At 40.8% G+C, this 14,777-nt stretch overlaps 1 protein-coding gene across 1 annotated transcript in view; it reads right to left on the minus strand.

The window, feature by feature from the left end:
- Positions 1-352: 352 nt before the first annotated feature.
- The window catches only part of TMEM154 (transmembrane protein 154), a 62,003-nt gene continuing 47,578 nt past the window's right edge, over positions 353-14,777 (minus strand). Inside the window, exon 7 of the mRNA XM_032148337.2 lies at positions 353-10,223. Within this exon, the coding sequence (XP_032004228.1) occupies positions 10,208-10,223 (16 nt within the window). The 3' untranslated portion in view covers positions 353-10,207. The remainder of the gene's footprint in view (positions 10,224-14,777) is intronic.

Here is a 14,777-nt window from a genome sequence, read left to right on the forward strand (position 1 = left end):
GTTATGAACGGAAAGGCACCTTCGTGCCAGGTAAAAAGCAATCAGTTGGCACTTGTAACAAGATGGAGGTATTTTTGCATGGATTTCATGGAGTTAAGAGGTAAGTGGGTCTTAGCCCATTTAACTGGCTTAGTTGATCTCAGTGACATTCGGAGGTGCTGGGGAACATCTCAGAAAGGATTTACAGTGCCTCTTATTTTGTGAATCTGTCTTCCTGCCCAGAGAAGAAACAATCCTTCTCTTAGGCTTGTATTATCACCTAAAACAGATGCTTTCCTCTTTTTCTTAATAAAACTTGTACTTCCTTTCTCTGTGGACCCTCCAGAGGGCAAAGAAGAGAAGCTCAGATCTAGGTTGGAAAGAGCCGCTTCGAGCATTTTAATGCTCCATCCCCAGTTTTCCTTCACCTTCCAAATTGGGGCCACTTTCTCTCCACCTCCACTTGCTTGTTAGTTCAGTTATGATCGTTCTCTGCTTCCTTCCATGTTGGATTTAATGTAGCTAAAAATACAGTACAATACACACAATAGGACAATATGAAATAAAGAGAAAGAATGACATCAGGATCCATTAGATGGAAAGTGAGGAAAATGCAATTAAACCAGGAAACTTGGGAGAAAATGGTGATGGAAGATGAACAATACCATATTTGAGTTCTGTACTTACTGATGATAAAGACTGATTCGGTACTTAAGGAAAGATGATATGTAACTCCCAGCTCATTAAATAATTGGTTTTTCCATTATTATTGAGCATGCAGTAGTGCCAAGCACTTTTCCGGATACAGAGATGAGTAAGACTGATCCCTATCCTCAAGGTGCTCAGTCTAATCTGCTCCCATTTTAACCTCATGCTTTGAGAGTAGTCATACATTTCTACGTGTCTGATCCACCTACAACCCATTCAGTCCCATGGCTCATGACTCATGTAGTTGGTAAAACTAGTTCTACCACCTACTACAGACTACTGGACCAGGGGTCTGTGTCCAAGCCAAAGAGCATATAGGCACTGGATTCAGGGAGGTCAAATATCCACAATGTTCCTTGACATGAAACTACCTAATATATTTCCTCGATATTGCATGAAGACACACCAATTTGGGCAGATCACATTTTCCAACGCTGCCTGCAACAAATCCCTTAGCCCACTTGCTCTTCTCATAATGTGGCTTTGACATGCCTCCAAAGACAGGTGGGGTTTATGTCCTTTTCACCTTGAACCTAGGTAGACTTTGTAACTGTCTCAAACAATAATGTACGGCAGAAGTGTTGTGATGTGATTTCTGAGTCTAGATTATAAAAATGCCACGCATTTCTACTTTGCTCTCCTGGGACACTTGCTCTTGGAACTCAGCTGCCATGCTGTGAAGAAGCGCAAGCAGTCTATGGAAAGGCCCACATGGTAACAGCCAAGGGCCCTGGACCACAGGATGGCTGGACTCCTATCTGACAGCCAGCACAAACTTGCCAGCCATGTAAGTGAGTCATCTGAAAGTGGGACCCCCAGATCCAGTTGAACTGCCCAGCCAATGCCATGGGAGAGAGAGTTGAACCATTTGCACTGAGCCTTGTGCAAATTGCAGATTCGTGTGAAAAATAAATGAGTGTTGTTTTTTTAAGCTGCTAAGTTTTGAGGTGTTTAAGCAGCAATAGACCACTGAAACACCCATCCAATCAGGTTTTCTCTCTTGGGAAGTATGAACACTGGATGCCTCCAGGGGTGGGCCACTTGAGCTCAGGCTGAATCCCAAGCAATGCTGATTTTGCTGTTCTCCACAGTCCTATGTACATTCTAGGCTGCAGTATACTGCAAGCCAGCACGACTATGGCTGTGAAGAGGCAACATGCCAGTCTGCTTGAATGTCTTTCCAGTTCTAGCACTAAACACACCTGTCTCTAACTTGAGAGTCCCTGGACATGCCTCTCCACTGCAACCTTAAAGAGGATCATACGCTGTTTATGTCAGCTCTAGTAAGTGGGAATTTTATTTTTTCACCTGGTGACCAAACCTTTACCAGTACTTAGATTTTAAAACCAGGCTTTTTACTTATCACCCCTATTCTAAGCCCTGGCTTTTTTCTCAGGGTGATAGACCATTGCTTCTGGGCCTAGGGTCCTGCCTTCACTGCCTCCGTTCCTTCTTATCTCAGCCTGCAGCCTCTGTTACTTCTTATCTCAGGCTATGCTCACCTTGAGGCATCCTTGACAATGACTGAAGCCTTTTTTTTTTTAGACAAGGCTGGAGTACAATGGTGTGATCTCGGCTCACTGCAACCTGTGCCTCCCATGTTCAAGTGATTCTCCTGCCTCAGCCTCCTGAGTAGCTGGGATTACAGGTGCGTGCCATGATGCCTGGCTAATTTTTGTATTTTTAGTAGAGACGGGCTTTCACCATGTTGGCCAGGCTGGTCTCGAGCTCCTGACCTCAGGTGATCCACCTGCATCAGCCTCCCAAAGTGCTGGGATTACAGGCGTGAGCCACCGCACCCCGCCAAGTGATGCCTTTTAAAAGACTTTCCTATGGCTAATTATTGGGGAGGCAGTGCAGTGCAGTGATTAAAAACTTGTGCTTTGGAGTTGGAGAGACATGGAACAAGGTATAAGTTCTCTAAACCTACCTCATAAGTAATTATTAGGATTTAAATGAGATGATGTATGTTTAGTGTTTAGCACCTTCTGGCCAGGGTGGCTACCTCTTCAGATACCTAATATTCTTCCACCACTTTGTGAGACAGAATCCCTTATTGTTGGAAGTGATAATGTACCAACCATAGAGACGACTGTTCCCTGCTGCCTTGCAGAGATTGGCCAATGAGATGTAAGCAGAGTTGCTTCACTGGGCTGGCAGGAAAGCTCTTTAAAAGTGGCTGACCTACTTGGGAGGCTCACTCTTGTGCTGCTTCCCTCTCTTTCCTTATTGTGAATATCATGCTGGAGTTACAACCATAGATCACGTGGCAACACAGGAAAGAAGCCCTGTACTAATGAAGGTGGGGAAGAGTTAGAAGGAACTCGTGTCCTAGATGACCAGGGAGTGGCCATACCAGCTCACCTTAAATCAGGAACTTAATTCCTAACTGATCCACATGATGAATGCTAGTCAAGATGCATCCTTTCCCAAACTGTGGGACTGCATGCTCTTTGGGTCCATGCTGTCTCCAGTCTGGCTAAGTTCTAGTTAAAACAGGGAGGAAATAGACTCTGCATCAGTTTCTAGGGGTAGATTGATGCCGTAATGGACCAGGTTTAACTTTAGTTGAGACTTTTAGGAGAAATCTTCCTGCCTGTTGTTTGTCAATAATACTAACTGGTCTCTGTGAGCTGAAAGAATAAATCCTTATTCAAGGAAGTCTTCATGTTATCTACATCTTATGAATCTGCCGTTCAGCCTTGCTCTCTTCTAATATCAAGGTGTGAGATGATGTTAAAATTAAAGACATGAAGAAAAGTGAGTAATCAGGAAAAAAGAGAAGGTTTTCTTGTGGATTTTTCCATTTTTACTAGAATTTTTTCTTTTTTTTGAGACGGAGTTTCACTCTGTCACCCAGCCTGCAGTGTAGTGGCTCAATCTTGGCACTCACCGCAACCTCCGCCTCCCAGGTTCAAGCAATTCTCCTGTCTCAGCCTCCCGAGTAGCTAGGATTACAGGCAACTGCCACCACGCCTGGCTAATTTTTGTATTTTTAGTAGAGACAGGGTTTCACCATATTGGTCAGACTGGTCTCGAACTCCTGACTTCAGGTGATCCACCTGCTTCAGCCTCCCAAAGTGCTGGGATTACAGGTGTGAGCCACCATGCCTGGCCTACTAGAAATATTTTTAAAAGTCATATTCTCATGAACAATTAACATTTCATTCCTTCATTTAAAAACGTTTTGTAAAGAAGAATAAAGACAAGAATATATAATGATATATTTTAGATATGCAGAAAGTCTACTTAATTTTTAGGTTAGACAATTTTATACAAAGCAGGTCCCTTTTTGAATTGGTATTGTTTCATTTAAGAATTATATGGATCAAAAGAGTGCAATTATGAAGGTAAAAATTCTTTTTCATAGACACAGAAATTAAAAGAACTTTTCCTTAGAAAGATGCACAATTCACCTCTACTCTTAGTAAATAAAACATGTTAGTAAACAAATATCTTACCCTCAAGTACACTTTTATTCTAAATATTGATATTCATTAATTACATAGAAATTCATGTAGAAACTATTCATTCCTCATATCTTATAGTGCTTTATTTTTAAATTTATAAATGTTTTTCAATCTATCACTGCCAAATGAGCAATTTAGCAAACATGTACTTATTTTATTTTTAAAAAAATGGAGTTGAGAATAATTTATATACATATATGTATACTGACATTTAAAAAATCGTAAATCATATTGGAAAAATACTATACATATTATTCTCAGTATGCAAAGTAGGAGAAAAACACCTAAAACCTCTAATCAGTCTTAAAATTCTGATAGTTTTACAAATTAGTTCTAATCCATAGCAATGGGACCATTTCTTTTTCTTTTCTTTGAGACAGAATCTTGCTCTGTCACCCAGGATGCAGTGCAGTGGCACAATCTTGGCTCACTGCAACTGCCGCCTCCTGGGTTCAAGTGGTTCTTGTGCCTCAGCCCCCCGAGTAGGTGGGATTACAGGTGTGTACCACCACACCTGGCTAATTTTTGCATTTTTGTAAAGATGGAGTTTCACCATATTGGCCAGGCTGGTCTCGAACTCCTGAGCTCAGGCAATCCACCAGCCTTGGACTCCCAAAGTGTTGGGAAGTGAGCCACCATGCCTGGCTGGGACCATTTCTAAAATGAGGCTTACAAGGTAGAATTTATATGCTGCTGGGACAAAAGCTACGTGGTAAATATGACATCTGATGATCTAACTGACGTTCTCAGCAGATACTCTGCATCTCTTGTAAAACAAAAGAAAGTCAAACACAGTGGTTTTTTTTTAACATAATTTTCAGTTAACTTTAAATACAAGATACACGTGTTAAACTATTACTTATCTACCAGATTATTTTTTAACTTGTTGAATACCTATAATCTCTGCTTTTTCTGAAAGCTGGCATTTATTAAACATGTGGAGTTTTCACATATTCCTGGCATTATTTATAATTTGAGGTGTTTCATCGAAGTCAGAGTAATACAATGCTTACTCTCCACTGATTTTTACGCTGGAAAAATGTTGTTTGCTGCAGTGTAGTAGCTACATATCATTCCTTTAGTCCTTTACATGCAGACCAAAGAAATGAAAACTGGCTGGGCATGGTGGCTCATGCCTGTAATCCCAACATGTTGGGAGGCCAAGGTGGGCAGATCACTTGAGCCTAGGAGTTCGAGACTAGCTTGGCCAACATGGTGAAACCCTGTCTGTACTAAAAATACAAAAATTAGCTGTTCATGTGGTGGTGCACGCCTATAATCCCAGCTATTCGGGGGGCTGAGGCAGAAGGATCGCCTGAGCCTGGGAGGTGGAGGTTGCAGTGAGCCAAGATTGTGCCACTGCACTCCAGCCAGGGCAACAGAGCAAGACCCTACCTTAAAAAAAAAAAGGAAACGGAAAACTGTTAAGAATATGCTTTTCATAAAAGTCCAGTTACTTATTTACAAAATACTAAAGGCTAACGATAAGGTGATATGAACTGAGGAGTACCATTACCCAAGCCTTCTGTACCTGAAGTCCAATTGTAAAAAAAAACCCAAAGCCCATCCACCTTTGTCTTAAACAGGTCTACATTGTACTTCTAAACTTGTACAGTCTTCATGAAATTAATGTCTTCATGTTATCTTAAGCACTTTGGTTTAGAAACGTCTAAAAATATCATTCAAAAAGAGCTTAGAGGATGTACAGAGTTCATATAAAGCTCTATTTTACATAATTGTATGTACTGCTATCTCAGGAACATGATATGTTATTTAGAAAAGGTAGTAGGTCAAAAAAACAAAACACCAGGTCCAGGTACAAATAATTCCAGCCGGTTATGGTGGCTCATGCCTGTAATCCCAGCACTTTTGGAGGCTGAAGTGGGAGGATTGTTTGAACCTAGAAGTTCAAGACCAGTCTGAGCAACATGGTGAAACCCCATCTGTACAAAACATACAAAAAATTAGCCAGTCCTAGTAGTGCACGCCAGTAGTCCCAGCTACTTGGGAGGCTGAGGTAATAGAATCACCTGAGCCTGGGAAGTTGAGGCTGCAGTGAGCCATAATCACACCACTGCACTCCAGCCTGGGCATCAGCGTGAGACCCGGTCTCAAAAAAGAAAAATTTAAAAAAAAAGACCCAAAAACAATCCCCAAGAGGACTAAGAAGGAAATAAAACTTTGGTGGCAGACAAGACAGTATCAAGATAAAGCCAAAGAGTTGCTAAAAACAAATAATAATAATAATTCAGGTAATTGGTTGTCTGGGTTCTGCAATTTGACAAATTCCACTCGACACTAATATACAGGAACTCTTTTGGTCATTGTCACATAGCAGAAATGCTGCTATATGTGAAGTTGTTCTGGACTGCCTGTTATAGCTATTAAATGGAAACCCCAGAATTCATCCTGAATGTCTCTGAATGTGAAAAGTCACATGTGTTAATTTAATTCAGTATAAAATGTCCATGTTCTCCCACAAGGAGGATTTCAGCAGTGTCTTCCCAGCATGAAACCATGTCTTATCACTCCACCAGATTCAGAATTGGTACTAATTCTGACAGAAGCTGAAACTAAAGCCTATGTTTTCTTTAGTCAACATAAGGCCTTTTTTCAAACATGGTGTGAATTAATAGTTTAAACAACCAAAATAAAAGAATACACAAGTATTTTCTTAACACATCCATTTCCATTGCTAGAGCTGCAGTGATCAGCAGAAGCATCTGCCTGGCTGTCAATATCAAGGTGGATCCAGGCTGTTGGAAGTGGTGGATCCAGGGGTTGGAATGGAGGAAGACTTACTAAAAATGAGACTTGGAACTTGGAAGCCCTGCACCACGTGGGCCAATTCTGCCATAAGCCCTATTTCCCAGATATGTTACATAAAACATCCAGAGATTACAATGAAAGTCAGGGTGTGGCCAGACGCAGTGGCTCACAAGTGTAGTCCAGCACTTTGGGAGGCCGAGGCTGGTGGATCACTTGAGGTCAGGAGTTTGAGACCAGCCCAGCCCACATGGTGAAAACCGCTCTCTACTAAAATTACAAAAATTAGCTGGGCATAGTGGCACAGGCTTGTAATCTCAGCTACTCGGGAGGCTGAGGCAAGAGAATTGCTTGAACCTGGGAGGCGGAGGTTGCAGTGAGCCGAGACTGTGACACTGCACTCCAGCCTGGGTGACAGAGCGAGACTCCATCTCAAAAAAAAAGTCAGGTGAGAAGTAGCACATAGTGAAAATGAATATAATAATTTTACAGCTGGTCGGGCTCAGTGGCTTATGCCTGTAATCCCAGCACTTTGGGAGGCTGAGACAGGAGGATTGCTTGAGCCCAGGAGTTTGAAACCAGCCTGGGCAACACAGAGACCCTGTCTCTAAAAAATAAAATAATTTAACCGCTTTTGGTTCTCCTGTATTATATAGCATAACTGGGACAAAAAAAAACTATGAAATTGTTTTCCCAAGACCAGTTTTACTCATCTTTATCACACTTGCTTGATGTGGGTTACCCAGGAGCCACCTACATCAAGGTGGATCCAGGCCATGGTCTTGCATTGGGTAACAAAGCCCTTCCCAGAGGGAGCAGTCACACCATTGGGTCAAGAGTCACGAATGGGTATTTTTACATATTTATTAAAACAAGTTTCCTGAGAAGTTTGACTAGGCTATGTTGTTGTTAACCTAGTTTGATTAAAATGTACAAAAATGCAATCAAATTTACATATCTTTTAAATATTCTAAAGTCAGATTTTGTTCTGATTGGCTATCAAATTAGGGCAAATTAGTGAGGGTTTTTTTGTTTTTCGTTTTGTTTTTCTAACAATAGTCTGAAACATAAAATTAAGTTTGGGTTTAAAAACAATTCTTGAAACTGTCATAAATATATGATATCTATTGATTAAACAGTAATAAAAAGATACAAGGTACAAGAATTGAGGCTTGACTGTTCTGGCTGTATACTAACTTCATATACCTTGACAGTATAAACTATCTTTTTAAAAAGTGCTTTGTACACTGCACAATTATAGCTTTACCAAATAAAAACTCAATGACATGTCGCTGAAATTTGCTTCTTCTAGAATTTGAAATTATTTAAAATACTGCATGAGAATATTTTTATCATATTATATAATATGACTTCATCAACATGAAGTTCTAGGACCCAGATACTTCTCTGAACTTCTAAAAGTTCATTATTTGATAGGGTTGGATCAAATGTAAAGGCCCAAGTATTCAAAGATCTCAGATACCTAAAGAGAGAAAGAGGCAAATGGAGGCTCTTCTGAGAGTCAAAATGTTGATGAGAAACAAACTGAAAGTAGCACACATAGGCAGAAAAATAGACAAATTATGATTCAGAAAACAATTGTATGCAATTTTGGCATAAATATCTGAGAGTTACTGTGGGCCATGAGTTGAAAAGGAACATGCAAGAGAGCAAGGAAAACACAAAGCCTCATTCAGATGTGCTGGTGAGAATATGACAGACAAATCTGTTGAAGTTGTGTACCATGAAGTCTGTCTTTTGTCAAAGCTCTATGCAGTCCTAGGATAGCGTGATAGCAGTGGTTAAACACAACCAGCTAGTTATAGCTTTCATTGTGTGGAAAGACCTCTCTGGTCTGGAACTCTGCCTTTGAAATTATCCACGTAGTTCAGAAGGCAAATACTTGTTAAAGGGATCCCAAAAGGTAGGAGACAAGTAGTTTTTGTTATGCATTAGGGCAGACTTTCAAGCACAAGACACAAAATTGAGCAGCAGATGTTTGGGTAGTCCCATCTCCCTTCGGTTTATATGTGGGTAGTAAAATAAATAAAATTTTCTTTGTCTCTTTCTTGAAATAAAATATCAGGTATCCAAGGAGAGCCTCATGAGGACTCTCAATTTGCTAGATTGCTTTAAAGGGGTCAGATTTAGAGAATTAAGGAATAAATGGAGATCGATTTTATTGGAGTAGGTGTGGTCAATAGGCCCTTTTCCATTTTGTGCCGTTGCTTTTAGCACAAGGATGTCAAAAATATCACATAGAATGTCATCTCTGATGGACTGACAGAGACCTCCTGTTGCGCTGTGTTAGGACATGAGGCTTGTCCCAGCTTGGCAGGAGAGAATGCTATGCATGATGAGTGAGATCTGCCACAGGCACGGATATTTCCTGCTCCTCTTCTGTTTGTTTCAAACCACCTTCAGGATCTCTGAAACATAGAAGGCTGACAGATGACTCCCACCTGCACATACTTCCTACCCACATGTCACATCCAAGGGAGGTATGGTGAAACAAGTGTGAGCTTTGCAGAAATGCTGACAAGCAAGGGAATTTTGGCTGAGGAGAACATTAGTTCTTTCACTGAACATTCCTAGTTTCTCTGAGAAGTTCTTAAGGGTGACCAGACCTGGCCATGTCAGGGTCTACAAGTTACCAAACACCATCTCATCAGGACTGTGGACCCCTCTCACTGTGTCTTCTTGGCAGGCAGAGCTTACTGACCCCCTGGGATGGTGTATTCATTAAAATACTTGCTGTGTTTGGTGTCTTTTCCATGACATAACACTCCTTGAGAAAAGTTCCTGCTGAATGTAGTTTACCTGTCCGAAGACTTGAATAATCAGAGGAAATTACCCAAAGCTGGTTAGTGACCCAAAAGGAAACCATCGATAAAACAGCTTCCTGATTTAGGCCCTAAGGAATGAAACAGAAAGGTGATGAACATTTATCACGACCGGAGTGAGTGCAGTGAGCTAGAAGTTGGCTGAGAGGAGGCAACGCGTGTTGATCAGAAGTGAGCACATCACCCGCCTCCTTCTCCATCCTCAGAGGCAGCCATGGATGGCAGCCAGGCCTTTTCCTAGTACTTCTCAATTGCACATTCTTCCAAGTGCAAGTGATGCCATCATTAGGAAGAGTGGGCGTTGGAAGAAACAGCAAAAGGTTCTTGTGTCTATGTTGATTTGAAATTAATTAAATTTGTATCCTCTTCATCCTCTGTTGGCAGCCTCAGCGGACTCCCTCAAGGGCTGCTTCTCTTGGAAAACATGAGCGCCATTCAGGTTTAGGATTCATTGTCACTATAAAAAAAAAACAAAAAACACACACACACACAGAGACACACACACACACACACAAAAACAGTAATATATTTCTTTCTTTTTTGTTTTGTTTTTTTTTTTTTTGAGATGGAGTCTGGCTCTGTCACCCAGGCTGCAGTGCAGTAGCACGATCTCGGTCCACTGCAAGCTCCGCCTTCTGGGTTCAGGTCATTCTCCTGCCTCAGCCTCCTGAGTAGCTGGGACTACAGATGCCCGCCACCACTCCTGGCTAATTTTTTGTAGTTTTTTTTTTTTTTTTTTTAGTAGAGGCGGGGTTTCACTGTGTCAGCCAGGATGGTCTCGATCTCCTGACCTCGTGATCTGCCTGCCTTGGCCTCCCAAAGTGCTGGGATTACAGGTGTGAGCCACCGCGCCCGGCCAACAGTAATATATATTTCTAAGAAGCTAAAGAGAGCTGGTCACTCCATTGTGGAGGTGACTGAAGAGATCACAAACCATCAGGAAGCCAATGGTGTCCAGCTTACAATTTCTGAAACGAAGGTCAGTCTGAATTTTATATTTGATCCCTGAGGAAGAAATCCATGAAAGCCAAAAAATAATCCCTAGCTCTTTCTCCTCATAGCCCTCCCCAGTGCTGATGCAGAGAGAACCAGATGGAGTTGGGGGTTCCCCGTTTAATAAATCTAATTCCATTCTCTATGAATACATGCTAAATTGCCTTTTTCTGAAACAAATTTTCCACATGCTGTTTTCTCTCAAGAGTTTGTGGTCCTGGCATGTCTTCAATAGCCCATTTTGTTCATACCTACGAAGGAGCTGGAGGGGCCTTCTCAGTGTCATTTAGAATTCAAACATCAGGCATCCTGGGGTGTGAGCCGACATAAATGATGAATACGGTATTTGAACATGACCACACTGTTGGCTAATTTGGTCTTTTGCTTCTAACTTGGCTGTCTTTGCCAAGTATCTGGCTCTACAGCTTTTTCCTGGTGGGCCCACAGCTCCACCAAGTCTCCTGGAAAACAGGTGGCACTTCCCTTCCTCACGCTTCTCTTTTTAGTTCTGTATTCCCTTCACTCACATCCTAGCAGGCCTCTATTTGAAGTGACCTCTGCTTCCAAGGGAGTGCATGAATGATAACGATCAACAGATCTGGTATCTCCCTCGCTCATAGGTGTGGATAGTCTGCAATAGGTGATATTCTTCTGACTCCTACTTCAGTGTTCTCCTACTCAGTGAAACTCCATGTGTTTCTAAAAGGACTTCGGAGCAACTGAGACACATATAGATAGATAGATAAATAGATAGATAGATAGATAGATAGATAGATAGATAGATAGATAGATAAATAGGTAGATAAGTAGATAGATAATGGATGGATCTACCCATGAAAGGGCAGGAGACATTGTGTATATGTTTGTGTGTGGTGTTCGTTCATGTTGTGAAGACAGAGGCAGAAGCTATCATAAGGAGGGAAGAACAATGGGAAAGGAGGGGGAGGACAGAATTTTATCTGAGGCAGGGAAGTGAACAAAAGGACAAACTAGGGTGGGCGTGGTGGCTCACACCTGTCATCCCAGCTCTTTGGGAGGCTGAGGCAGGAGGATTGCTGGAGTCCAGGAGTTTGAGACCAGCCTGGGCAATACAGTGAGACCTCATCTCTACAAAAATTAAACATTAGCCAAGTGTGGTGGTGCACACCTGTAGTCCCAGTTACTCAGGAGGCTGAGGTGGGGGATTGCTGGAGCCCTACCATTCGAGGCTGTAGTGAGCTGTGATTGTGCCACTGCACTCCCGCCTGGGTAAGAGAGACACCCTGTCTCAAAAAAAAAAAAAAAAAAAAAGGACAAACCATATCAAAATGTATTTCAAATGAAAAGCCTGGTTGAAAATTTAGAAATGTTTCATCTGAAGAGTAGATATGACAACCCCTTTCACTTATGTCACCCTGAATAACTTTTAAATTGGCCAAGGAGGTTTAATTTCTTAGAAATTGGGTGGTAGTGAGAGAATATTTGAAAGATTCAGGAGTCTATCTGTATAGAACATAACTCTCTGAATTGCATGTTTTCCTTTCTGACCTTATCTTGAAATTTCAGCCACTTGAAGCAGAGTATAATACATAGCTGAACAACAAAGGCAAAGCTCTCTTTTGTCCACAACATTAATCTTTGTCCAGCTGTTATAATAGAAGTGATTTTTAAAGTTAATTATTATAAAATTCATCCATATTCATTGGTTAAAAAATAGAAAATACAAATAAGCAAAACAAAAATACCAATAATCTCACTACATTAACATTTTGGTATTTATTCTCCCAAAGATTTTTCTGTGATAATGATATATATCCTTTTTGTACAAAATGGGATCATATTTTATATGTTGTTCTGTAATCTGCTTTTCTCACTCTCATTCACATGTAAACATCTGTCTCTGCTAATAAATATACAACATCTTTTTAGTGTATACATAGCTTTCTATTGTCGCACTAAATCAAAAACTTTTTTTAGCCAATCCCTTATTGTTAAACATTTAGGCTACTTCAAATTTTTAATTTTTATTTATTATAAACCTTGCTACATCTTTGGAAACTTCCAATAGTTACCTTTGCATATATCTCTAAAAAAGGAATTGTTAGGTCAAAGTTTATACAATTTTAAAGCTTTAATGGCCCATTGTCACATTATCCCCCTTTCCTAGAAATTTTTACAATTTACATTCTTCCAACACTACTTTTTAGGGAAATATCCTTTTCCCCACGTCTTCTCCAACATTGAATATTATTATTTTCTTTTTTTGTGTGAGTCCAATAGGTGAAAATGGTATCATATTTACTGTTACTTTTTTATTACTACAAAGAATAAACTTTTTGCAAAGCTTAGTTGGTAATTTTAATTTCTTCCTTTGCTGAATTGCTTATTAATAGTCTCTGCCCATATTTAAAGTGGAACAATTATTATTATATTTTTAGATAGGATCTTGCCGTGTCACCCAGGCTGGAGTGTAGTGGCAAGATCTTAGCTCACTGCAGCCTCGACCTCCTGGGCTCAAGCAATCCTACCACCTCATCTCTGCTTCCCCCACTGCCCCAGTAGCTGGGACTACAGTTGTGTGCCACCACACCTAGCTAACTTTTGTGGAGACAGGGTCATGCCATGTTGTCTAGGCTGGTCTCGAACTCCTGGGCTCAAGCAATCCACCCACCTCAGCCTCTCAAAGTGCTGGGATTACAGGTGTGAGCCACCATGGCCAGCCAGCGTATTGTGTTTTTTGAAGTACAAGAACGTTAAGTTTTTAATGTAGTTAAATCTATCCTTTTCTTTTCTTTGAGACAGAGTCTTGCTCTGTTGCCCAGGCTGGAGTGCAGTGGTGCTATCTCGGCTCACTGCAAGCTCTGCCTCCCGGGTTCATGCCATTCTCCTGCCTCAGCCTCCCTAGTAGCTGAGACTACAGGCACCTGCCACCACGATTGACTAATTTTTTTGTATTTTTTAGTAGAGGCGGGGTTTCACTGTGTTAGCCAGGATGGTCTCGATCTCCTGACCTCATGATCCACCCGTGTCGGCCTCCCAAAGTGCTGGGATTATAGGCGTGAGCCACTGTGCCCAACCAAATCTATCCTTTTCAAATATGATTTCTGACTTGTGTGTCATGCTTTCAAACTAGTTCCCTCCTTAAAGCTATATAATATTTTTCTATATTTTTTCTGGATTTTTTTCTTTCTTAACACTCAAACTCACCTGGAGTATATTTTAGTATAAAGCATGAGGTTGAGCTCTAAATTTCCCCCCCAAAGATTAGTCAGTTGTCCCAAGACTATTTATTAAATAATCCGCTTGCTATGAAATGTTAATTCTAATTTGGTTCCAAGTGTACACTGTTTTAATTGTTGATCAAGCATGACACGCTCCCTGTGAACTCCCCACCCTTATTCCATCTTACAATTTCACTTTTTCCTTCTTTTAGAATTGTCCTGGCTATTTGCACAGTTATTCTTCCAGATGAAATGTGCATAGGGATTTTTAAGATGACTGGGTTGAATTTAAGATGACCATTTTTACACTGTTGAGTCTTTCATCAGGAACACAGTATACCTCTCCATTCGTTCAAGTCTTTTATGTGCCACAATAAAAATCTGAACATTTTATATTATCCCCTGCATTTTTTCAGTTAAGTTTATCCCTGGGTAGTTTATGTTTGTGCTGTTTTTATGATATTACCAATGTTGGTGTGTGCTAATGAGTGGCTTTTTTAGCATAGTAGATAAGAGCCCTGGGTCAGTTGGCCTGAGTCTGAATTAGGGTTCACTTTCTTGCTATGTGACATTGGGCAAATTAACCTTTCTTAGCCGGAGTGTTCTCATCTCATCTCACCTGCAAAACATACATAACTATACCATGAGCTTTATTGTTTTATAAATAATAAATGAGAAAATGCAGGTGAAATGCCATACTCCAGGCCTGACACACAGACACATGAATGAATGTTAGTAATCCTTATTTTGCAGGTTTTACATAAGTAGCCAGTGTTTGTTGGTAAAACACTAGCATGAATATTGTTTGAAATATCCAA

Source organism: Hylobates moloch, unplaced genomic scaffold, assembly GCF_009828535.3.
Source record: "Hylobates moloch isolate HMO894 unplaced genomic scaffold, HMol_V3 SCAFFOLD_3, whole genome shotgun sequence".
In the NCBI taxonomy this organism is placed as follows: domain Eukaryota; kingdom Metazoa; phylum Chordata; class Mammalia; order Primates; family Hylobatidae; genus Hylobates; species Hylobates moloch.